Source organism: Echiichthys vipera, assembly GCF_963691815.1.
Source record: "Echiichthys vipera genome assembly, chromosome: 11".
Classification (NCBI taxonomy): domain Eukaryota; kingdom Metazoa; phylum Chordata; class Actinopteri; order Perciformes; family Trachinidae; genus Echiichthys; species Echiichthys vipera.
In genome coordinates this window covers 15,306,600-15,333,474 of record NC_139836.1, presented here as the reverse complement: position 1 = coordinate 15,333,474, position 26,875 = coordinate 15,306,600, and the positions used below count along the sequence as shown (strand labels likewise).

The 26,875-nt window shown below is 38.3% G+C and overlaps 1 protein-coding gene across 1 annotated transcript in view; it reads left to right on the top strand.

Annotated features, from left to right (window-relative positions):
• Window positions 1–1,027: 1,027 nt before the first annotated feature.
• Window positions 1,028–26,875, top strand: part of eys (eyes shut homolog) — a gene marked incomplete at both ends in the record, with an annotated part of 161,773 nt that continues 135,925 nt past the window's right edge. Inside the window, 8 exons of the mRNA XM_083923228.1 lie at window positions 1,028–1,772; window positions 2,367–2,483; window positions 9,254–9,450; window positions 10,259–10,386; window positions 11,941–12,055; window positions 16,016–16,175; window positions 21,771–21,875; window positions 25,767–25,906. Coding sequence (XP_083779354.1) covers window positions 1,028–1,772; window positions 2,367–2,483; window positions 9,254–9,450; window positions 10,259–10,386; window positions 11,941–12,055; window positions 16,016–16,175; window positions 21,771–21,875; window positions 25,767–25,906 — 1,707 coding nt within the window. The remainder of the gene's footprint in view (window positions 1,773–2,366; window positions 2,484–9,253; window positions 9,451–10,258; window positions 10,387–11,940; window positions 12,056–16,015; window positions 16,176–21,770; window positions 21,876–25,766; window positions 25,907–26,875) is intronic.

The window sequence follows — 26,875 nt, the reverse complement described above, 5'->3', positions numbered from 1 at the left end:
GCTGTGACACACTTGGTGGTCAGCAGCACTGCATATGATTATGACAGCTCTGCTAGACTCGCTGAAGTCACAAATCTATGTGTTACAAAGCAGCTAAGTGTTTATGATGGCAGTGTAGTCATGTTTTTCATCAAGTTTCAAGCTGCAGAAATAACAAACTCGCCTGCCATTGCCAGAATAATTCGCAAATGCAGGTTAGTCTGGAACCTCTCAGTTCATTTTGGACCTCCAAGGGGTGTTATCAACGGTGCAGACCAAAATTCTTTTGGATGCATTTTTAGATAAATCTACAAATCAGAACAAGGACTCAGCACATAACACATGTAGGTTGGGGTGGTGCTTTGTCTGTTTTGAAGCAGAAGAAAAAAATAGTGGGCGAGTCACAAACTTTCTCAAATTATAGCTGTTTTTTTAGCTGTAATTTGAAATAGGCAATAAAGCAACATATTGATTTTTCTTGATTCATGTTTCATCTGTGTCGCCTAGTTTGATAGTTTGTTTTGAGTTGTGTGAGCCTAAAATTAATTCATGAAAAACAATAATCCAGAAACCAGAAACGATATTGGCATTGGTATCAGTAAAATCTTATCAATTCCCATCTCTAGAGCTGGACGGAGAATTCCAACAGTAACTACATTAGGTAACTACATTCTATGCATGATGCTCCTCAGTTAGCCATCGTCTTAAACCTACCCCAATTGAGATAAACTGTTGGGATTGGTTCACACAGGGCCAGGTCAGCTGGAAATCTGTCTGCACTGAAGTATCTGCCTGAGCAGATGAAACAGGAGCTCGGCAGATTCGTATGGTACATACAATAACATTATAGGTTTTGTAGAAATCAGCTTCCTTTTGCAAATCATTCACCACAATCTCTGTTTTTTTCAGGTTATTACTATCCATGTGGACTTGGAGTATGCTGAACAGCATCTCATGAAGTACATTCGCCTCATCCATTCTCCAGATGATAAAAGTTGAGTTTAAAAGTCCTAGAGTCATTTGCATTAAATAGAAAGAAAGGCAAAACATGGGGACATTGTTTTTTCACTTAATTGCCGTATTTGTGGCCGTCCACACGATCCACTGCCAAACAGTTTGCAACAGACAAGCTTCTTTGGAATGGCACCCTAAACAACACACAATCCAAATTAATTGGACCCTCATAGGAAACATCTGTAGGAGCGCTTCTGAGTGTTGGGATTCTCAAGGGGGAGGGGAGTCAACTGGACATCCTGCCATCTTCCCACAGATATGCCCACTTCAGTTGCAGCATCGAGATAAACTGCTGATGTCGGCTGATGAAACACTGAAGTCATACGGCATCAAACTCCTCAATGTATCAAAAGACAGCTTTGAGAGCTGTTCAGCAAATGGACAGATAAAAGATCAGTTTCTTTTCCCCCATAATGTAAATGGAAGTGAGCACGTTGAGGCCAAGTGGCTCATTCCAGGTCATCATTACTTCATTGCTCTGCATGAGGGAGAGACACAGCTGTGCAAGCTTGGCTTACGCCTTAATGTGTCAGTTAAAACGCAACTTTGTCAGGGTTCTCCTCTGCTTCGACTTTGTTCAGGGAACGGTGTTTGTCAAACAGGTCTCTGGGAAGGTGCATACCACTGTCGATGCCACCACCACTACTCTGGGAGGTTTTGTGAAAAGTCTGATGCTTGTTTGGATAACCCTTGTGAAAACAAAGGAGTCTGTTTGAGCAATGGATCCACAGATCCAAACCACAGAACATATAAATGTCTGTGTCCTCCACATTTTACAGGTAAGGACAAAAACCCACTGATCCCAACTGTTGAGCTCTCTTAATGTCTTTGAAATGGATCAAATGCATAAAGAAATCACTATACTACATTTGACTTTTTCCTCTCTTGTGCAAAGGAATTCCTTTAAATCAGATATAATTGGATGTGCAAAGTTATGTCTAAATGAAAGAACTGTTTCTCCCCGGACAAATAGCATATTTGTATAATCTGATGCATTTAACAGATTTTTGTGGAAGAACTTGTTGAGTAACTGAAAGAATATAAAAATAACCTAACTATAATGCAAGCTACCTTCTCAATTATAGATTTATTGACCACATCAAGTTAATGTTATTTAGCAAGAACCCAAAAAAAAAAAAACCTCAAATGCAGACATAATTGATATTAAAACAGCTTGTTTTCCAAATTACTTCTTTCTTAATATCTTTGATGCCAACATGTGCGTAGTATTATCTACAGCATTCAATTAAAATAATTTTGTTTAAAATAAATAGGCCCGGCTTTAGTGAACTCATGATCTTTATAACTCAGATATATATTTTTATTTCTATATGTTTCTGTGTTGTAGTCAACTGATGTGCCATTTGTTGTAGGGGTTAACTGCTCTGAAATCGTTGGAAAAGAAAACTGTGACAGAATTTGTGAAAATGGGACATGTGTTCAAGGGTCGCCTTCCTCCTTCAAATGCATCTGTGACATAGGAATCCCTGGTAAGCAGCTCTTATTCAGCTGATTGTTTGTATAATATATAGATAGAACATCTGTTCCTATGACAAGAAAAAACAATTGTTGAATGAAATTGTGAAGCTTTGATCTCTGACAGGTAAGTCATAGAGTGCCAGTCACCAGACAGAGCTATCCGTTTTTTATGAGGCCATTTACAAAAGGCAGTATGGGAGAGATTTTGCTGCATCCTGGCTCCATATGCACAACCTTGTCATTTGCCTCGAAGGGGCAACTATCTCTCGGAAAAGGTCAAAGCTGAAAACTGAAAAGCAATATATCTTCAAAAGATCAGCATTTCCTCATGGGCTTTATACCTGATCCCACTTGATGTTATATTTGTCATCATAATATATGAAGCGGCCACTTTAAATCAAATACCTCATGTTACGACCAGTGACATGCGGTTGTAAAAAGCCAGTGCTAAACTGCTGGCTAACTGAGCGTGTCGCAGTTGATAAAACAAAGGTTTACAGCGATCAATTAAACAGTAATTTATGGTTTATTGTTTCAGCTAAGCATATTAAATCAGAACTTTGATATCTGTGAGCCTGCTAGAAAATAGTATGGCACTATTTTTTTTTTTACTTGTACTTGCTCCAAAACAGGCATGCTGCTCATACAAACCATTTCACACTTGAGACTGTGCTTCCTTGGGATCTGAACAATACACCGGCCATGACATAGTTGCATCACACACCTGTCAGAAACGTCGATGAAATACAATCTGGCTTTCACAAAAGACTCCACCAAGAGCAGACATAAGTGAGGGAGGAAATTACCTGTGGCCCAAAACAGCTATAGATGTGTTAGGCTGTGTAGATATGAAAGATATTGAATTATGTTACTATTCTTAATCATCGTACCCCGAAATAACTTTCAAAAGGCCCCCAAAGAGACATGTAACTCAGTGGAGGTATTATTTTCAAAGTAGGTGTATTAATATTACCTTGCACAGATTTATTCTTGTGATATCACAAGATCATATGAGAATCGTGGGTTCACCAAAATCCATTTTGTCAGGTTTCAAGTAATGCATTTGTATACAAAGTGAAGAGTTCAGTTGTAACGTTGGTACATCCAGGATCTGCGCTCACAAAAACACAGGGTGAAATAGCCTACACTTATTTGAGGTACAGTACCTATTTCCAAATTGGTGCATTAATTGCAGGTAACCCGCTGCTTACGACATGCGATCACCTGAGTCTGCAGAGCCATGATGTTCCACCCCGACAGACAGAGAACCCTTGCTTTACAGCTAGATGTTTCATTATTTAATGTAGCCTGGTATAAGAAGATGCAGCAGATCCAAAAATCAATCTACGGTAGTGTTCACCCCTAGATTTTGATTCTTTCTTTTCTAACTGAATAGAAGGAGTTTTGGCCTCGCTGTTTGTCCTTTTTGATTTTCTCAACAAATGTTAATCTGATTAACTTCACACTTGGTTGGTGTATTACTAAGGATCCAAGAAAGTGCAGTGTTGAGTGGAAGCTATTGGGCTCAATGGGACATATTTATTAGTAGTGCATTATACGGTACACACTGTGTAGTGTATGGAGAGGCGATCCCTGTTAACTGTTAAATCATCAAACGGCATGCTTGGTATAGCTGTAACTCCATCACTCACTACACTACATTAAAGAAGGTTATTGCTAGAATCAAGGCCCGGAGAGATGGGCAAAGGTGGGACCGACTTCTGATTGGTTGATCCATTGGTTAGCCAATCGGAGACAATCAGGCCTTCGCCCGACCCTCTGGACCACCCATTCTAGCATCAGCTATTCATGAACAGATGAAGAAAGAAAGACCAGATACGTTACATTTCAGCATTGTAACTTTCAGAATAAACTGTCTTTTTCCTGGAAATAGCCTGGATTGCTAGCTGTTAGCAAATTATGTGTGCACTCTGTATGTGCAACTATGTTATGGAAGGTGTATTGCATATGACCCAAGGAAGCGCAAGTGTCACGTATGAAGTTTTTTGGATGAGAGATTCTCGAGAAAGCTGTAAGCAGCAATACTGGAATTCAAGCAATCTGAGCCGGCACATTTTTAATGGGCACTGCACTAGTTTCTTTCCAGTGGTTTCTCTAATTCTGCGTTACTCACCGTGCCATGCTCATGGTATTGGTGGTTCACTAATTTTTAGCCAAATCAAGGCTAAAGTATGCTTATGCCTCTGCCCATGAATGATTTACAAAAGGGAATCTGACACAATTTAAACATATTTTTCACTAGCAGCCAAATTGTGTTTCTTGCAATGGGAATTAGCCAAGTGGCTGGAGGCCCATGTGCAAGCATTGGGTGGGCTCTGGTGAGCGTGTTTATGAGACATTACCACCTCGCCCATGATTTAGGTAATGAGCCTCATTTGCTCCAGTAAAGTAAAAGTTAGGTTAATGGGTATCACACACACAAGTGGGTTACAATACCTGGATACTCCTCTGTTTGCCCTGAATATCACTGTCTGCTGTAAAAACAAGCCTGCATTGAACTTTCTTGAGTAAAAACTCCAGGTGGCTCTTCACATTGATTCATTGTTTTGTTTGCAGCACAATTTGTCCTGGCAGCATTCTTGAAGTGTTACAGCTTTGCCTTTTCGAGTCCAGCCCATGCTTTCAGCTTATTATTTTGGACAAGTGGTTTCAAGGTTACTTCCAGTGCTGCCTTGCATCCGTTCTCAAGTCTATACAGCAGAAGAAGAAAGTGCATGGTGAAGGATAGTATCAGAGGTTTTTATAGAATCAACTTTGGACTTATTTTACATTTAAAAGGGAAAATTACAAAAGAATTATGTAATGCTTTGAAAGCGAACAATAACGCTTTTCCTTTATCCTCTTGTATTTAGGGAATGCCAATTTAAGGCTGAATTGATTGCTGGATGCTTCAAGGCAACAAGTAATTTGGAATTAGTTTGCCTTATTTATGTCCAACATGTCTCTAAAATTTTACATTTCTTCCTTTAGAATATACAGTATATAACTAGATATTGTTCAGAATTTGATAGAATATCAGCTGTGGCTATACCACTGCTGCACTAGCATGCTTTTTTTGAATAACCAAGGCACTTCAACAAAAACCTTTATTTTGTGAAAAAAGCAATGAGCAAAATTAGAGGACAGTAACCACTGTGTCAGAACAGAAGATTTAAACAATATTTTCTTAGGGCCGTAGGATTCAAAAATGAATAGGATGTGTAGAGGCTCTTGCTTTGAATGATTTCATCACATCTGCCCCCACAGGACATCACTAGTTTCTCACACTGCTCTGGTTTGATCTTGGTCCATTCTTCTTGCAGTCTCTTCCACAGTTTAAGCCATTACCTTATTGCCGAGGATTTTCCAGAGATTCTCTATGGGGTTTAGATCTGTGAGATGTCCTGTGGGCGCTGTGTTGAAGTCATTCATTCAAAGCAAGGGCCTCAACACTTCCTATTCATTTTTTAATAGCTCTAAGAAAGCATTGCTTAAATCTTCTCTGTATTTTTGCTCACTGTTTTTTTCTACAAATTTAAAGGTTTTTGTGCCCCAGTTGTTACAATTTTTTTTATATTTTATCAAATTCTGAACAATAAAAAAGTACAAACAAATCAAAAACAAATTGGTGAGTTACATGCGCTCTCTGCCTTTGCAGCTTGTGTCTAATTTGCTTTAATTTCTCAAGTAAGCATACGCCGTTGGGTGCTTACGCATAGTCATGGTGTCCTGCTGTCCCATCAGCTTCTTGGGAGTTCTGTGGAGCTTGTGTTTCCTCTACCTCCCTGCTGCGGTTGCCTCATTAATCAACTGGAAGTTAGTGACTGCTCCAGCGCTTGCTGCCCTCATAGGCCAAAGTCTATGCGCACAGAATAATGAGCCAAACTCATGGGACGTTTCAAATGAGATTTTCTTTTGATTTGACTCTCCTTTGCACTACCTCTAGGGTATTTGTTGCATGGTATTACCATCTATATAGGGCCATTTCCATTTGGTATTAGGTGTTAATTGTTTTTACAATCTTGTTTGTAGTGATATCACATTTTGAAAGTTTAATTTGGATTATATAATCAGTTGTTGCCCTTATTAAACTATTTAATTAGATACTGACACAATGTTGCTTCTTTATGTATATTAGATTGCTGCTATTCATAATAACTTCAATATTAAGGGTGTTTTAGATGAACACATCTGTTTAAGACATAAATGGCAGCACAAATGCAAATTATTGTAAAAAAGGAATAGTTCTATTTTAAATCCATGACCCAAACCAAATGTATTATATATTAGGAGATTATTTCTTGAGTTCTGAGAGTCATGAGCACCTGGTTATGTTTTTTAACTGGCGGGGAGTCTGGGAGTCCATCCCCAGTAAACAAATGTAATTTAAAAATAAATTTCTTGCATCACCTAACCTATGAATTAAGTCAAGAAACAGCACCTGCAATAAGACCTCATAAGACATCACAATATACATGGACCAAGTTAACAATGTTAAACGTGAGGGTTGCTAGTCTCAATACCGAAAAAATCTCTTATTGTGGCTACATGCTGGAAAGGGTAATTACGGAAGTCTGGACTTGATTTTGTGGACTGACATCAGAAGATGTAAGTACGGTAAATGTAATTTTTAATTTATAAATTACATATGAAATGGACAAATATAACTGTTTTAGATCCCAAACTAACTAAAAATGTTTACAAATGTGTTGAGGCAAAAACACATCACATCTAATAGTCGGGGTGCAGCTGCTCAACTTGCTCCATTGCTCAGTAACCATTATCTATGTCATGAATACGTGAAAGTGTTCTTAAACATATTGTAGTTTGTATTTGTGCAACTTTCAGTGGAGGAGTTATGAGAACCCAATTTCTGGTGGAAAATGAGTTGAGGAAGAAGCAAGCCCTGAAGTTGTACACAGAATGATTGATGCCCAGAGAGGAGGCTATGAGGAGCCTCTGGGACATGAGCACTTGTATCAGCAGGGGGATTAAAGAAAATATGCAGAGAAAGAGTCACTGGAAAGATAAATGTGTAGGCACCTCGTGAAGAACACAAAAATGAAAACCCTCACTGGGGAATAACATCAAATTTTATTCACCTTGAACCTGCAGGGAATTCAGTCTAATTTTATCTTTTGCATAGACTGTCTCTTCAGCATTGCCTTGTCTCTGGTTATGCTGGGCGCTGGTGAGTTGAGGTCCTTCGGTATTTAGAAAGCTACTTGCTACAACTTAGTGGAGAAGTTCTTTATCTTAGAAGATGCTTATTAAACAGCCTGCGGCACTTAGTTTATAGTTCAGTGAAAATCCACCATGAAAATCATTTCTATCATTATGATGACTTTCCTTTTTCTTTATTTATTTTTTTCTTTACAGGATTAAAATGTCAGACTTTCCAGGTTGAGAATTCTTGTGTTATCTGTATATTTCTAATGAGCGTAGCTATATATCATATATTTAATCTACAACGCACTTAAGCTTGAAAAGTGCGACACAAATATTTGTATTAATAATAATGCTGCATATTTTTTTTCAACTAGTAATTGTAATAAAGCAACTGAACATTATGTGCTCTGTACCACAAGCACAGCAATATTTAATAATACAGCAAGAATTAATAATGAATACAAATACCCACTCTGGAAGAACCTAGTCTGTTCTCTTGGCATCTTTAGACACGATATGGTATGATGTCATAGTCTCACTATATGCTGAGGCAAGTTTGTTTGTAGCAACTTTAAAGCACAGAGACAATTTAAGCCGTTTCCCACTCAGTGGGTGACAAAATATATTTGAACAGCATAAAAACACATTCAAAATTAAAACAAAATAGGTTAAAAAAAGAAAGAGATGAATAAAGTTTGATCAAATAAAATATAATACATATATAATGCGCATATAATGGTAACCTGTTGATCCTAAAAAAACAGAACACAGACACGTGTGCCCGTTTATATCAGTGCAAACGGTAAACTTGGCTTCACGGGATGGCACCTGCAGAGACTGTCATGTATTGCAGAAGCACAAACTTGGATACACACTCTCACAGCATGAAACACTAGCATCACTAGATCACTCCATCACTAGCATTAAGCAGGAAAAACACTTGTAAACTCCCAGCTTTCAGAGAAAACCATGCGTTTTTAGGTGAACCAAACCTAATTGTTTAATTTGTTAGCTGTTCAGAATATTTTCCACGCTCTTCACTACAAGTTTGGTTTGCCTGAAATGAATGGCGTATCTTTTATACTAACTGATCTGGCACAATACCAAGAACTAAAGGCAACTATATTTAGCCTAATTAGCTAGTATCTACATGTGAACATTGTTTGCATGTGCTGGATAACATCTTAATGTTTTTTTTCTTGTTTTCAAGTTGCTGTTGTTTCTTGGCTTCAGTGGGATGATTTCTTAAATGGGCAATTAGGTTCTGCTCTTCAATATATCATCGATCAAAGGCCACCATTGTGACAAGAAGTGGTACTGCACATGCCTCGACCCTGTGTAATTACTGAACATATCAGTCATCCCTCCGTCCACAAATTATAAATCAGTTGAGCCTTCTCGGGCATAAATTTGGTCAAATTCCCATTTCATAACCGTCCCATGTAACTTTCCATATCCATCACTTGGGGTTAAATAGTTTTAAGTAGAATGTGTTATCGTCTGTGAGGTGACATCAGTTGGCTGGCTTTTACACATTATAGTTTCTAGATGTGAATACAATTCTCACAATCTGAAAAAAAAGTGTTGTAATTTTGTTTTGTCTATTTTGCAGGCCCACCTTGTGAAAAGAGGAAAGCCCCCTGTGATCCAAATCCGTGCCAAAATGGGGGTGTATGTGAGGAGAGCCCCGAAGGATTTGTTTGTCACTGTTCAGAAAGATTCAGGGGCGTCTACTGCCAGTCTCAAGTTGTCTTCGACTGCATGTCACACCCGTGTCAAGAGGAACGAATTTGCACTGCAGGGGAGCGTGTGAGGATTTCCCTTAAGTTTCTCAATGGGAGATAAACAAGAAATGGCACATGGAAATGAATATAGTCTCTTGAAACAAGATCAAATAGCTTCATTCTGAAGGCTGCAAAAGCAATTAATATTTCCTCCTGAAGATGAGCTAAGGGAAAGAGTGTTTGCTTCCTCAAGCATTTTGATTGAATGACCCAGCGCATGTTTAGCTGCCAGGTTGAAATGGCTCTTGCCAAAAGCTTTTTGTAATTAGAGGCCTGCTGCAATTTTCACCTTTCACTGGAAATACAATTGTTGTCGTCAAAGGCACTGTTTTTTTTATGTTCTTTGGGATACACTAGAGACAGTACAGTAATGGTCTAATTGTCTTTCCCTGACCTTTGTTTTGTTCATTACAGTTTGCCAAGTGCACTGCGCATTTGAACAGCCTGCCTAGGAATACTAGAGTAGAGCAGACTAAAAGGGACATTTATCAAAATAATGCCTCCATCGTGACTTGTATATTTTTCTAGCAGCTTAATGTGAAATTCAAATCTCTTTAACTTTGAATTACGACACCATTAGCATTTATTAGCTTCTCTTGGTGTCTAAAACTCATTATAAAACATTTAGAAAACCTTTTATTTTCTTGCCTTCTAAGATTTGATTATGTAGAGATCAGTAACAAATAATATTGTGTTAATCAAGTCACAATTTCTTTCACTGCAGTGAATCGCTCTGTTATTGACAATGTCCCTACAGTTTTTGATCTTTTTATGTAATCTAGCAATTTCCCCAAGCTGACAGGTGACCTGGTTTGTTTTGCCTCTGCATCCAGGCCTCTGAATGTGTCTGTGCAGATGGTAATGTGGTTCCAGCATGCAGGAGGCAGCAGAACCTGTGCAGCCCATCGCCGTGTCTCAACAATGCCACCTGTGTGTCCAGGGGAAATGATTATGGATGCAGGTGAACGCATACGGGGACCTAATAGAGGCCATTCTTGTAGTCCCCTCTCTATATGACTAAAATGTCTTGTGAATGTCTCTCCATGAGAGTGAATAGAAATGGGTAATTATTTTCCCACGTTTTAATGTGATTAGGATTTACATTTCACTTAAAAGCTCTAGGACTAATACAAAGACCTCAAACCTCTCTGTTGGCTGCAGATATTCTATATTTTTCCTATTGTCAACTAATCCCACGTTAAGACCAAAACCAACAATGAATTGATCCTTCTTACAAGTATTGTGTGTGTGCAGCCTGTTAAAGCTCCTCTGTGCCATATACCTGTATTATTATCTAGTAAACTAGTAAAAACACTATTTGAAAACATCTCATGACCATGAATACACAATCATACATACAAAATGTCCAAAATGTGTATTAATCCACAGCTGAAAATAGTCCCCAACAAAAATACACAATTTACTTCTGTTGAAGTAACATATACAAAAAACTGCAGTGCCAAGCTATATTAGGAAATTGTGTATTTTTATTTTTATTTTTATTTTAAGGAATGGATGGGTTTTGGGCAAAGGGTTGCAGACATTGGAAGTTGGAAAATATTAGCATACTAACATTCTTAGTTAAGGTCTTCTCATGTTTTTTAAAAAAAAAATTTACAGGAAAAAGATAAAGCCACCTTCATTTTAAAATTATAAAATAAAAACATGACGGGTCAATTTTCACTAACCAGTAAAAGTGAATGGCAACCAGACTTCTCATTTTATCTTAGAACAGGTTACTTCAGACAACGTCTCAGAGGTTACAGACTTCTACTAAATTAAAGTCTGACTTTGATCCTATGTAGATACTTCCAATCACTCTGAAACCTGTTATAATACTACTAACTAATGCTACCATACTATTGCTGAATTTGTTTTTACCTTGAACAATATTTTTTGTGACTCACTGTTGGGATTTATATGAAAACATTTTCCGGTCTGCTGCATTGATGAGAAAGGAAATTCATGTGTAATGGGCTCTGCTTATGAGGTCTCCACTCTACCTTACATTTGATGTGTTTTAAATCCCGTCATTATACTGTACCAGATTACAAGACTAGTGACAAGTACTCAAAACATAAATCCTCATCTTGGCTCCAACCATTTCTCATTTTGACAGATGTTACTGTACTCAAGTTAATGTATTCCTTTCTATCTGAATCAAACATACAGTATGTGATAATAACAAAGCAAGTGATAAAGTAAGGGGCGTGTTTTCCATATTAGACAGTACAATCAAAAACATCAGTGGGATTTTTACGGTTGTAAGAAAAGTGTAATGTGTGATTTATAATGGACCTTAATTTGTTCTAATATACTAACTCCAAACTTTTGGCAATCCTGGTCATAAAAACTGGATGAATAATTTGTAGCCACTATCTCACCCACGTCCGTATCACAAACAGGACCTGTAGATTATAACCCTGTGTATCTTGTAAAAGAAAAAAAATATGTCTTGTTAGTGCTCAAGGCTTTGGGTGAATTGATTTTGTTGACACTGACCTCCTCTTAACAGATGTCTGAGAGGGTTTTCCGGGAAGAATTGTGAAGAAATAATTGACTACTGCAGGCTGCTCAATATCAACTGCTTGAATGAGGGATTGTGCCTGAGTGTAATTGGCGGATATCAGGTAAGTAATTCAATGTTTCAGTCTTAATGAAATACTCCAAAGCCCACAAAATACGGCTAATGCTGCATTTTAGTTAGGGTATGAACATAAAGTGAACACGTTCACAAGCAGATATGTGACTCATCCAATAAATCTTTTGTTTCAGTGGTGAGCAATTTTTTTAAATCAGGATTTATGTGTTTTTTTTTAATTTACATTTCAACATGTATTTGATTGATTTTACTGACAAATGCTTCTGACTGGCAGCTTCTACAAGACATTCTATTTTTGGCTTTGAATGCATAAAAACTTAAGCCTGAGAGTTCAAATGGATATATATGGTCTATTGAACACCTCTGATTGTTAACATAAAAAAGGGTTTATGCATAGGATATTAAATCAAAAAGAAAAACTGAAATGTCACTGAGAATATGTCTACAGATAGCACTAATCCAATCCAAACACATTAATCATGGTGAGTGTGCAGACACACTGCTCAGACGGACAGGTTCAGGTGTAATTTGCCTCTCTATTGTTAAGTCTCCTCAAACGTCTGTTTTTCAAATGTTTTTTTTTACAAAACCTGACAGTCTTCCGTTAGGCCCTGTAGCTCCTGATTATTCTCCATCAGCATTGTTCCATTAGACCAATGAGAGTGTTTTTAGTCTAAAATCCACTTTCAGATGCTTCATGTTTTTGCTCCATCAACCAGGGCCAGACATTACCATTTGCTGCTCACTTTACACTGGATTTCAAAATTAGAGAACAAATTATAGAAAAATTGATTTATTCTGAAATACTATTATTTTTTTATCGTCCAGAATTTGATAGAATATCTGCTGTGGCTATACCACTGCTGTACTAGCATGCTTTTTTTTTAAACAAACAGTCAACAAAATTAGAGAACATTAACCACAGTGTCAGAAGAGAAGATTTAAACAATGTTTTCTTAGGGCTGTAGGATTAAAAAATGAATAGGAAATGTAGAGGCCCTTGCTTTGAATGACTTCAGCACATCTACGCCCACAGGACATCATTAGTTTCACTGCTCTTGTTTGATCTTGGTCCATCTTTCTTGCGGTCTCTTCCACAGTTCGGTAACTGTAGTGGGTTTCTTGTTGTCATTTGCACTTTATTGCATTATGTTAAGTGTCTTTGGGTACCTTTGTAAAGCGCTATATAAATAAAATGTATTATTATTATTATTATTATTATTATTATTATTATTATATAACCATGGAACTTCAACAAAAATCGATTTTGGGAAAAAACAGTGAACAAAATTACACTTTCAGATACCTCACAGTTATTGGTGTTAATCTGGCACCTGATGACAATTTACTTAATTGTTGGAAACACCCTATTGATCTGGCAGCTTCCACTGGTATGGGTGAGGAGGCGTGCAGCAGAGTTTTTGATGCATTGAAGATTGTTAGGAATTTTGGAAGTTGAACCAAAGAGGATGCTATTGCAGTAGTCTATTCTGGATGTGATGTGTGAATCAAAGTTTCGGCAGCAGAGAAGGTGAGTCATGGGCGGAGAGGGGCATGTTTTTGGGGTGGAAAAAGGCTGTCCTGGTGGTGTGGTTTACTTGTTGTTGGAAGGTGAGGTTGCTGTCGAAAATTACTCCAAGGTTGCGCAGGTGTAGGGATGGGGACAAAGTGGAATTGTCGACGGAAAGACAGAAGTTGTGAATATTCTTGGTGAAGGATTTGGGGCCGATGATTATCAGGTCTGATTTGTCACAGTTGAGTTGGAGGAAGTTGTTTTGCATCCAGGCTTTTAATTCAATGAGGCAGGTGGTCAGAGTGGAGCAGGTGGCTGTGGTGATGGATTTGGTGGAGATGTAGATTTGGATGTCGTCAGCGTAGCTCAGCGTTGCCAAGGGGTGTAGAGGATGAAGAGGAGAGAATGAAGCACCAAACCTTAGGGGACGCCTTGGGACAGTGGAGCGGTGGAGGAAATGCAGTTATTGATGTTGATGAATTATTGTCTGTTGGTGAGGTGGTAGCGGAGCCCAGAGAGTGCAGTGCCAGTGATGTTGGAAAAATTTTCCAAACAGGAGAGGAGAATGGTTGTTGGTGTCAAAGGCTGCAGTGAGGTCGAGCATGATGAGGATGGTGAGGTGGCCAGAGTCAGAGGAGAGGAGGGGGTCGTTGGTGACTTTTAGGAGAGCTGTTTCAGTGCTGTGTTGTGGGCGAAATCCAGATTGAAATGGTTCATACAGGTGGTTGGAGGAGAAGTGGGTTTTGAGTTGAGCAGCGACGACACATTCCATAATTTTTTAGAGAAAGGGGAGATTGGAGATGGGACGGAAGTTGGAAATGATATCGGGGCTGAGACCTGGTTTCTTGAGCATGGGGGTGACAGCAGCAAGTTTTGAGGGGAGTGGGGACAGAGCCAGAGACGAGAGAGAGATTTATGATTTTGATGATGAGTGGAGTGACGGATGGAAGACAAGTTTTGACGAGAGCTGATGGGATGGGGTCAAGGTTGCAGGTGGAGGTTTGCATTCCCTTAGTGAGTTTGGGTAGGTCCATGGGTGACAGCAGGGAGAACTGTGACATGCAGTCAGTGACAGTGTGAAGGGGAGGGATCCGGTGGTGAGGTTGAGGGAGCAGGGGTATACAGCAGTGGTGTAGACACAGCTGATATTCTATCATCCTGAACAGTAAAGAATAATAATTTTTCAGAATAAATCAAGTATTAATAACTTGTTCTCTTAGTTTGCTCTCCATAGTAAAGTATATTAGTTTGATGTGTTTTCTACAGTATGTAGTATGAAAGACCATTGTAGTAATCATTAAAGGTAGCCTGCTCATTTATTATCTTAGTCATTAAGATGCTCTTGACAGACAGAATGAAACTGGAGGTTGCATAAAACTTTTGTAATTGGTAGAAAAACAGAGCAGACCTTTTAGATGATAATTTGAGTGTTTTGCTTTGGTGCTGTCCTCCAGCACACTGGATTGAAAACATGACTGAGGTTTAAGTGTTGATTTTGAGCTAAAAAAGGTCAGTTCATCCAAAATACAATAAACAAACAAATCCTTTCTGCCTATCATTACATGATGTAGTATCTAGCCATGCAGATAGGTTTTGTTTTATTTTATTTTGTTTCTCAATGTCCATCTCTGAGATTTTTGCTTGTGGTGATCACAAAAGGTGAAGAACACACCTTTTTAAATAAATGCATCGCTTATTATAACAGCATATATTAATGGCTTAAATGGACAACAGTACTATACTAATGCACTGCCAAATGTAATAAATAAATATGAAAGTGACGCCCTTTCATCCTCATCAATTAATTTCATAGTTCATCTTGGATTGATGGATCAAAAGGTCCTTTTTCACATCAACTTTAATGTCAAACCATTTCTTTTCCTGAGCCACCTTTTTCCGCATTTGTGGGGACACGACATTTACTGTCTTGGTTAATGCGAACCGGGCGTCTCTCTTAAGGAAACACTGTGGAAAAATGTGCCTTCTCTGGCTTCCACCTCGGACTTGGATTATATCAATTTCTTGTGTCGGGAAATTATTTAGCTTATTTGCTTTAGTCCCCATACTCCCCTCTTCCAACAACTTTCAAAATAGGGAATTTGGGGCAAAATTGGCTGCTCTGCACATGTGATGAATCAAGCAGTCATTTTATGTGTGCAAAGTAAGAACATTTCTACACACATATCGGTTACTAAGGCCCAAGATCTTAAAACCTGAGCAGTTCAAACCAAACTGATCTGCGTGGGTAAATGTTAATGTAGGTGAAGAAGTTGTGCTTTTTGTAATTTCAATGAACTGTTCATCCAATATGGAGGGTGAACAAGCAGCCTTTAAACTGAAATTCAACAGTTTAACCCTCATATTCACTGTTTAATTTGGGAAAAAAAACATGAAAAACATATATTTGCACAAATACATACTTGTGGTATACTGTACTGTATTCTGATCACACAAATATTGTCTGTTTCCTTGCAGTGTGTTTGTGCTCCAGGATGGATTGGAGAGTTTTGTCAATATGTAGGCGATGCCTGCCTGATAAACCCAAACAGCTGTTTGAATGGAGCCACATGCATTACAACAAGTCACCCATCATCTCCTCCGCAGTACACCTGCAAATGCTCCCTCGGCTTCACAGGTGAGATAACTTTGCTTTTTTTTATCTGTCTTTTCCTTCTTTCCATCTGTCTGTTGTCAGGGTCTCTGAAAATATGCATCGATTTGTACAAACCCTTGTGGGAAGGTTGGTCATGGTGCAAGGCATGACTGATTGATGTGAGATGTTATGTAAAAATCTGGCGTGGAACTCACATATTGCTTGACACTAACATGCCGTTGGCAGAGGTCTGTGGTCGGTTTTGACATTTAGTGGTGTGTATACATCATGTATGCACAATGTTATGCAAAGATGTAGTGGTGAAGGCAGTAACTTACTGAATAGTTCAGTCCTTAAAGAAACTGATCCTGCAGTCTCATGCAAGACATTTGACACAGAGAGCTTTTATACTGAGAGAGATCCCTGGATAAGACATGTTTCTATTTTGCCTTTTGTTTCTGTTTAAACTTGAAAATGTATAAATAAGTCATATATTTCATCAAAAGTGTCTAATGTCTAACACAGCAAAATTAATGCATGTTTTCTATGGTCACAGATAATACTGGTGTCTGATTGGCAGGTGTCCATTCAAATTTTACATTTTCACTGCTGCCTTGTTATTATAAAAACACTTTATTGTATAAAAGACACAAAACTTTGAAATTTGAGATATGAGTTTTTGCAGCAAAAATATAGGTTGGTTATGGGCTGTATCACTGGACCCAATTCAACTACGAACCAGTTTCATCAACACATTATCGGAAAGAAAAGCTGAATGTGAAGCCTCCTTCTGTTTATTATCTCTTCATACAGTATAAGGTAATGTCATTGAGCTCTATTGGTCCGATAGCATGTGCCATGACTCACACATTACTTTGAGATACCCAGCTTTATGTTGATAATTTACACATACACATTCACACATAAAAAACTATAATCTAACACTACAATACACATTATTCTGGGCTATTCTGCTTTATATGGACTTCTGTTTGAGTATGTTTACTCCTCACGGTGGTATTGCTAATTTTAATCAGGTAAAACACGTGCAGACTTATTCCACCAGGGTTTGCTTCAATATTTAGATGAAAAATGCCCGCCATGTAGCTATACAAAATGTTGACAATTTCTAATATTGCAGCATATTATGTCCAAGTCAAATACAAATGAACATAATAAATGCATCGTGCACTCTGCAGTATCCCGATAAGTGAAAAAGTTTAACATACTTAAGCATACGTTTGCCATTTAATTTAAGTCCATGTTTGCAAATAACTTTCAGCTCATAGGAAGTGAACAGATCTGTCTTTTTTGGTAACACAGAAGTAACTGTCACAACTGAGAGGGGTTTTTTTTGGCGAGAGGGGTCACATGGTTCGTTTAAAGACCTGTAATACTGTACATGAATTGCACATGGGGCAGCAAGGCAATGTAGTGAGATGGGAGTCCACTTTTTAACTGTAAGTTTGTGGTTCAAACCTCCATGTTTGCAAGCATCTGCTCACAGCCAGCTTAAGTACTGCTGCTCCATGACTGGTCTCTGATGTAGGCAGAAGACGCAGGAAGATGTTTTAAGTAGGGGGGGCTGCCAACTGAATGAATGATTGAGTGACGTCATCAGATTTTTTTCTGCTGCTGTACCCTAGCGCATCACACACTACTGGGCTGCTTACTGGCTGCCAAATACTACATGCAAATAACATAAATAAGTTGTGGCTGCATAGGATTGTTTCTATCTTGTGTGATTCAAACATATCATACAACGCTAAAACAAGTATTGACAAAAGATAGATGTAATCATTTCCAACATGCACAGCACATTTTCTTCCACAAAATATTCTGATTCAAAACATTGTTGGCGTTCAGCCTTTCAAAAAAAGACATCAACTAAAACTTTCCGCACACAAAGGGAGGCATGCATGCATGCACCTAACAAGGAGGTCTAGCAGCAGCACCATGAATAACATTTAAGTAGCAGATCTCCATTGCAGATCTCCATTGCACATTCGCACCACTGCTCCCACGCCTGACGCAGAGCGGCACTGGCTACGTAAAGTGAAGATGATGTCATCAGTACTGGTTACAAATGGGATTGAATAACGTAGTGACAGTAGTTCGTCCTCAGTGTTATAATCTGACAACCTGACAGATGGCCCTCAGATCTTCCCATCATTGTGAAAAATATTACAGACTTATGGTACAGCCATATTAGCATATTTAAAGACAAAATCATTACTGTCCCTGATTAAATAATGTATTGTAATGTAGCATCTACAACTTATTGAATTTCTCTAACGTACAAATGAATGAAGAGAAAAACAATTTCAGGCCAGAAATCTGAATTTTGTGCAAAGGCCAGTTTTCTTGATGAAGCCATTTTTTTCTTCTTTTTTTTTAACCTTGAAGCTTATTTACGAGTAGCCCTGCCTGCTTGACATTTCTAAGGCCTGCTGCCGATTTCATTTAATCCAAGTACTCTGGCAAACTGCTTCCTAATTAGCTGCCAACTAGGAACATGGCCGAAACTTGTTAAGCTATCACTGACAACTGTTCTAAAAAAACCCACAAGGGGAACAAGGGAAAGACACAAAACAAAAGGGGTTGTTACAGAGAATGAGATTTAAGAAGAAAAGAAATTGTAACCTTTTTCATTTACCAAGCTTTAAAAATATTGAACAAATTTATAGAAACAGGCAAAATCAAGTGTCATGCATAATTGCTTTAAAACCTCCAAGACATGATACCACAAACAAGAAAAAATAATTTCAGTAGCACATACCTATAAATAAGCCAAATGCTACTGTAATGTTAGAGGAAAGTCATATATGTTATCTCATCCACAGCTTTGTCATTTTAATCCATATCCAAGGCATTGTTTATCTAAAGTGTTCATTCTACAGGAAATATAATCACAACAACACACCTTAGCTGTGATATAATGACAATATATCACGGCCTGAAGTGAGCTATTGTTTTTACATTACAATCATTGAATATTACAAGAAAATGTATAGAGGCATCCAAATTTAAATAGATGTATTATTAATAAATGATAATGCTTAAATCTAAATAGGCTGCCACACATACCGTGCTATGGACTACACTAGCAGCTGGCATGCACCAAAGTCAAACAATAACACAAACAAACTGATTGGGGCAGTGGTAGACCCGCAACTCCTGTGTTCTGCAATGTATAATTAGTTTTTGTAAAAAGGAGTCTGGTGACTTTGAAGAGAAAGATGGCAATGTAATGTTTTTTTCTCATGGAACTGTACTGAATTGTGCATAAGGAATTAAATGTCATAACTATTGTATGTGGTTATTATACCACGGTTATGAACCGGTCACATTGTTTGATTTTATAATTTTATGATAATGCATTTTATCATAAGCAACTCTTTGACATATTACAGCACAGTATGCAACTGCTCTATATTGACTTTGTTCTGTAGACATTCTCAATTCTAAAATTATTAATACAGGACAGTATGGAACACCACAGATTGTGATCCTTGCTGAACATTGTTTATGCTGTATAGGGGTTATGGTATAGCACAGTAGGGTTCCCCTCCCATGCAATTTTATGTGTTTTCTACCCCAGTGCACTCAGGATGGGGCCTGTAGCATGTTTCCCAATCTAACCTAAGTCCTGACACACTTACCTGTCAGTCAGATAAGCCCTTACATAGCACTACATGAACAAGATTTTTTCTCTCTGTTCAAAGCTGAATTCTGTTGCTACTTCAGTAATGGAAAATTGTCTCTTACACCATGGCAGGTCTTAGTGACTGATAGAATTCATCATTTTCTGGCATCTTGGGATTTTTGCTTTGGAATTTCAAGCCATGCAGCATAGAAAGGCCAATTTAATTTCAAGCTTTGCCCAGAAACCCCACTGTACTCTATCATAGATCATAACTCAGGATACATTACTCACGCCCCGGCCTTCTGGTTTCATTTTGGAAGGCTTTATTTTTCATGGAACAACAACTGTTAGCATATATTTGGCTGGTCTCATTCATACACACACTCTTTCTTTTTTAGCTGTCTGGATAATAGTATAAGACATGGAAACCGGGCATGCAGTTAAATGCAAGTTTAGAATTTATCCAAAGACTTGCCTGATGGCAAATTTGATTAAAAGGATTGTGATTGTGATTAAAAGACAAATTGTGAAACCATGTGTAATTCTTCACCTGAAATGCAATAGGTCTTTGCATTTGAACATTTATCAGACCAATAAGAATCTATTGGCTTTTAGGAAACGATAGAGAAAGAAATGCTTTGCCTAAATCCAAAGAAAATAACCTTAAATTGATATTGATCTTTAACATCTTGTTTAGTTTTAAAAAGTTTGTCTTTTAAGACATTGCAGTACACACATTTTGCAGCCGAAATCGTATTTCATATCATCAAAATTTCATAAAAGAAGGCTACAATACTACATAATTGATTTTATTCCCAGCTATAAATGAGGGTAGGCATTTCTCAGATTTTAGTAGGACAAATTTGTATAATTTGCTGCTGTACAGCGTGGCATATTTTACATATAATGACCTGTAGCAACTGCTGCGCAGATGATATCAATCATGGTGTTTGTGCTGTAGCATGAGGTTGCCGCTGTCAAGAAGGGACATTCACTACATGTCATTGCTGCTCTGTTATTGATGATAGGACATTTTAAATTAATAACCTGCACTGGAAGACACCCACCCCCAACACCAGTGGTAGAACTAGCAGCTGGCAACTGAGCACAAAACAAATGTCCTATCGAGCACTGCACCCCCCCCCCCCCCACACACACACACACACACACACACATACACACACATACACATACACACACACACACACACACACACACACATACACACACACACACACACACACACACACACACACACACACACACACACACACACACACAGACACAGACTTATTCTGCTCTCATAAGCCGGGACACAGCTCATTATTAAGTGTCTATTTGCTTAACAAGAAAGTGAACCTGTTCAACCACATCTCTCTTTGCCATTCCAGGGGCTAACAGCCTCAATACTATAGAATTAAAGGAATGTTTGTGGCCTTATAAATGTTTCAGGTGCATTAAGGAAATATGTGTTGTGTTTTAGGTTTCTACTAGTTTATAAGCTTTAATCAAAACACACTTAATTTTGGATGCCTACTAGCTCACCTGGTACAGGTTAAAAAAATAAATGTCATACACCTGCTGGGCAATGTCACAGTGATGGCAAGACAGGTGCATCCATTCAACAAATTATATTAATGTTAATGAGTGCTTTTTACAGTACCTGGTTTGCAGATTGCTTTGTATATTTTGGACAGAGCCCGTAAAGCATTTATCCCTTGTTTCCAGTCTTAATGCTAAATCTTTCTCTTCAGACCATAAGAGTTCCTTAAATTAGTTCCTGTATGATACAGATGTTGAGCCCCTGTGAAAGCAAAGGGTGATTTTAGAGAACATATACCCCTTGTTGGACAGGCTTTCTAAATATGACAAATAAATACTTTTTTGTACCTTCTTTTCATACAGGTACGTTATGCAATATGTTATCACTCAAGAGGAGCGCCATGTGAAAATGGTAGTGTTATCTAACTTTTTTTACCTTTTTTTTTCAGGAACAAACTGTGACATTGAGATCAACGAGTGTGATTCCAGTCCCTGTCAGCACAATGGCACCTGCTCTTACTTGCCAGGATATCACAAATGCCAATGTCCTAAAGGTATATTGTTCTATTTTCAAAACTAGAGCTTGGTAATGACATTTAAGTGATATCTGTATTAGGTGTGGTAGCAGGCAGTGCTGCAGACCTTTTTAAACTTGTATGCAGTGAAAGTGGCTAAGATCCTCAGCCATCTTAGTGTATACTGAAAACCAAAAGTGATGTGACACACCTGCCTGAGGGAGTTTGCATGAATTATTGTTTTTTTAAATTAAATTTTATTTAAAGCTACAACATGTAGGATTTGCCTCTCGGACTCCCCCTATAGTTGGGAAACAGTATTTTCTTCGACTACTGTCGGAAAAGTTGTCGTGGTTACATGATCAGGCCCAAGCCAGTAGTACCAGAGTGGAATGTTTTCATCCTAGGGAGAGTGGCCTGTATTTCAGAATGTAATGTCATGGGTTTATAATTTTTTTCCGATGCCAGAATATTAAAGTGCTTTAGGTTTTGTAGCTCACGTTTACAACCCAGCGTCATTAACAGGCTACCGCTCTGCATGAGAGCCAAGTCGCCATCGGTGGTGAATCCCTCTTCCTCCTTTAGCTCAGGCCAGCGAGTGAACGCTGGGCCAATATTGATCCTCGTCTGCCCCTCGGATTCTGTCTCTATCCCTTTTTCTTGGTCTCCTCCCACAAAAACATTTACTGAGGTCAGGCGGTGACATATGCCGTAAAGCATCTTTTTTTTTTTTCAGCTTTTTTTGTGCACAGGTGTCAACCCGAAATCCGAAAGTGCATTGTGCCAGTGAAAGCGATACAGACTCAACTGAAGGTTGAAAAACTACATGGTGTTGTGTTAAGTAACATATATCAAATTATGTTTTTATTATTTTTCAATTTGTTGAATGCAGTATATCATGACATTACACATTAGTTAAAAAAAAAAGTTAGTATAAAAGGCCAATTTCTCAGCACACAGCTGATCACAACATCCATCTATTGTGCAGTATAGAGGCAACAATGCACAGCTAGACTCTCTGTCACATTATTCACAGTATCAATTTACAGCCTTGGCTCATGATGAATAGCTTAGAAAAATCACCAAGCTCATTGCCAAAGCTCAATAATGCAACCAATTGTGCAAATATATTAATGGGAGTTTCATATTATCATTATGAAACTCTCATTAATATCGTTTTCCCATAACTTCTTATTGTGCCTGACGGGCTGAGTCTGAATTTACATTCACGGAACATAAAGTGATGGAAAAATCACAGGAGCTTTATGTTGCTGGCATGACACAGTTAGTGTGTCCGGCAGTTGAGCTTACCCACTTTAATGAAACATTTGTACTGCATGTAAAGACCAAAGATACTGTGGACTCAGCGTCTTTGTGACTAGAAGGTTTTCTGCTGTTATTTTTAGCCGTTGTTCTCAGGAAATGTTTTTTGGCTCTTTTGGGAAAAGTAACCTTGATGGTAATGAAACATTCTGTGTGTTCGCTCTTGTTCGATAAAACATTAAAGGACAGTACCAGTGTTAATGACACATGGGTCACAAAGCCTGTTCACCCCATCAGCTGCTGAAGAGAGGGACATAAGAGTCACTATTTAAGGTGACATTCACAGGTGGCATTGCATTTTCACTGACTGATGAATTGTGTCAGCCCTTGAAGTGTCTAAGGTGCAACTTTCCAGGGTTTAAAAGATCATAAATGATAGCTTTAAGCGCTATTCATCCATCCATCCGTCTGTCCGTCTGTCCGTCTATTTTCTATACCGCTTATCCTGCTCTGGGTGGTGACGGGTTGAAAACTCCACCAGCGTGCATTGGGCGAAACGTAGGGCACACCCTGGACAGGTTGCCAGTCATAACACAAAGACATAAAAACAATGTCATACCTACAGGGAATTTAGAGTTTCCAGTCGACTTAACTGGCATGTCTTTGAACTTAGGGAAGAAACTTGAGGAAAGCATTTCAGTCACAAGGAGAACTTTCAAACTCTTTTAAAGGCTGGCAGGTTTTAACACAGTACCTTCTGAATAACAATGAACAATACAGCAATGACATAGAAATGGTCCGTCGAAAGCGCTGTTAATGAAAAAGCTCACCTTATAGTATTTACTTTTAATATATTAAGTTTAAATTCTACTTTATAAACAAATAGGAATTAATTGAATTTTATGTATAGTGTCAATCATAAATCCATACACACACACACACACACACACACACACACACACACGCACACACACACACACACACACACGTTCCTAATTCACTTGTGCCCTTACTACAAGCCTAACTCAGAAGTTCTAAGTGCCCGATTTCTGATTACATGAAACACAGCATATGCTTCAGTGACTGCTATAGCTCCACCTGGGCAGTCCAGCCGCTTCTGACTGACGTAAAAAGCGTCGCTAATAGAGCACTGCATTTGAATATTGCGTGGGGGTGTCGCCACAGACACTTAAATGTATTTCTGGGCAAATCAACAAATAAAAGTGCTTTCATTCGTGGGTCATATGATCAATCACTATAGTTTTAACTCAGTGTTCGTTAGATAGTAACTTAACAGACAATTAACTAGATGAAAATCTTACAGATTATAATTTTAAATATGGTGATGGTGTCTGCCTCCCAAACCCAAACTGGGAGCTGATTCCACAGGAGAGGAGCATTACTTAGTAGGAAAAAAACATTTTACAAGCTGATTTGCTGACCCTGATGGGATCCTTACACTCACTTTTTGATCTATGATCTTTAAAAAAAAAAAGCTTTTGAATTTTAAATATTACCGTTAAGCCATTATTTCCCAATACGCCAGATGTGTTGTGACCGTCCTTTTTTGGGTGAGCATCTATGTGAAAATACCCCTGTGATGTTAGAGGAATGAGGGGGTGGCCTGATGGCTATGTCACTGGGGTTATCGACTGGGAACCTCCCATCACAGATGTCAAGTTGAATTAGCACCTCAGAAGGCTCACCAGTTATCATGTGCTGCCCCCGTTACACCTGCTCAGAGTACCGATCAGGACCATACCAATCCACGTTGGCCTTTCTCTGTATTTGAGCACATACATGTTTCACAAATGTACCTAAAATGACTGCATACTATACTATTCATCAACAGTCAGCCTAAATGATCATACAGAGAGAAGAAAGTGTTGTTTGACTAAAAAATTGACACTATCTTAAACACAATATATGATATCCATGCTTTGCACACAAGCTGGTGCCTTTTCTTTTCAGCCAGAGCCATCAGTTGCTCTTTTCAGCAGCCTCTGAAGATGCCTTTGCAGCCTGCTGTAATCCCTGATCATGAATCCCTGACTCCCTAAGTAAACTGGTACTAGATGTGGCCACAGATCCATGGTAACGAAATTCCACAGGGCACACCCTGGTTTTACAGCCTTGCTACTAAATCCCATCTGTTATCTCAGTAAACCTAAGCCTCTTCCGCTCATATGCCTCATCTGCTGCATCTTCTCATGGTGAAGTGACTTCTACAAAGTAAGAAAATATTCTGCCGAGTGCTGGATCACAGTTCTAAGTCTTAAGACAAAGCTAGAATTATAAATTGATGTCTGCTTTCTCTTTTCAAGCCCTACCTGAATATATTACCAACTCAATACTGCATGTTTCCTTAATAATAGTACATGGGTAAAGTTAAGCTAATGCAGTTTTCACTCTCCTAAAGCTTAGAGATTTCATTTATTCTGTGTTCGTTCATGGTTCATTCAACTATTGGCTGTGCAAAATGTATTATCTCTGAGATCAAATCAGAAACTGTTTCCAATTATACCACCTCAAAAAGCGTTTTCCTTTAGGGACAAGACAAAGTGTCTGGTGTAATACTAAATAAAACTTTTTTTTGTCAACCACTTATCTGATAATGTTATTAGACAATGTCGTATTACATTAACTTTGTTAAATTGTTTCTTTCAGGTTTTCTGGGAAAGAATTGTGAAGTTGACATAGATGCTTGTGATCTTCCCAACAACACATGCCCACCAAAGACTCAGTGTTTGGATCTCTCACATGGCCTTGAATATACCTGCCGTGTACCCTGCCCTCAAAACCTTCAAGTGAGTACTATTACAAGCATATTAGCGAGGATGTTTTATGTAATTTTAATTTAATTTTCGTCCCATCAGAACACCGAACTCACAAAGCGTAGATCTCACTGGAAAAATCACATTGATGGTTGGGGTGATTGTACATTATGGATGCATTTTCCAAATCAGCAGTGACATTTTGACATAGGACCTTTACGTAGTCAAATTAAATTCAAATGCAAAAAGTACACTCTTTTATGGGTGAAAACACTTCATATGTTAAGTTAGAAAGTAGGAGTCTATACAGTTATGTACTTATAGCATTAAAGAAATTCTACAAACTGTCACCACAAACTGAATTATAACATTGAGGACTTTAGTGAGAAGGTATCAAATACATTTTTTTTTTTATAAAATGTTGGATAATCCTTTGTTATACACAGGGATAAAAATAAGCATAAGTCCCACAGGAAGATTGACAGCAAATGTGATAATCCATAAACACAGCAATCAGCTGGTGCTGAAGCTGTTCAGTATGTGGGTTTACCCAGAAAGAAAGCTGTATTAAATTATTGACTAATGTGGGAGTTCACTTCTTTCTTTTGAGTTTTATTGATACATTTGATATTTGGCTCAGTGAAATATAGAAGAACCAATACACCAATGTATTTAACAGATTCTGACCTGTGACCTGACTGTAAATTGCACCCAGTTGGTGGCTATAGGGTTAAACTAAATCTATATTCACGGTATACTGTATGCTGCACATTTTAATCATTGAAGCTCATTTTTATGTTCTTTGTTTTGTTTTGTTTTTTCAATGTGGTTGCACATCCTCCAGATTTTTAAGTAGTCATGGCGGAAGAAGAGAAAGCTGGAATTGTGTGATTGTCAGGGTTTTTTGCTTCTGGCATGCAGGAGGCGAGCACATTTACAGGACAGAAAAGGCCTCTGCCACCTGACAAGGATGAGCGCCACTAAAGATTTGCAATATCTGTG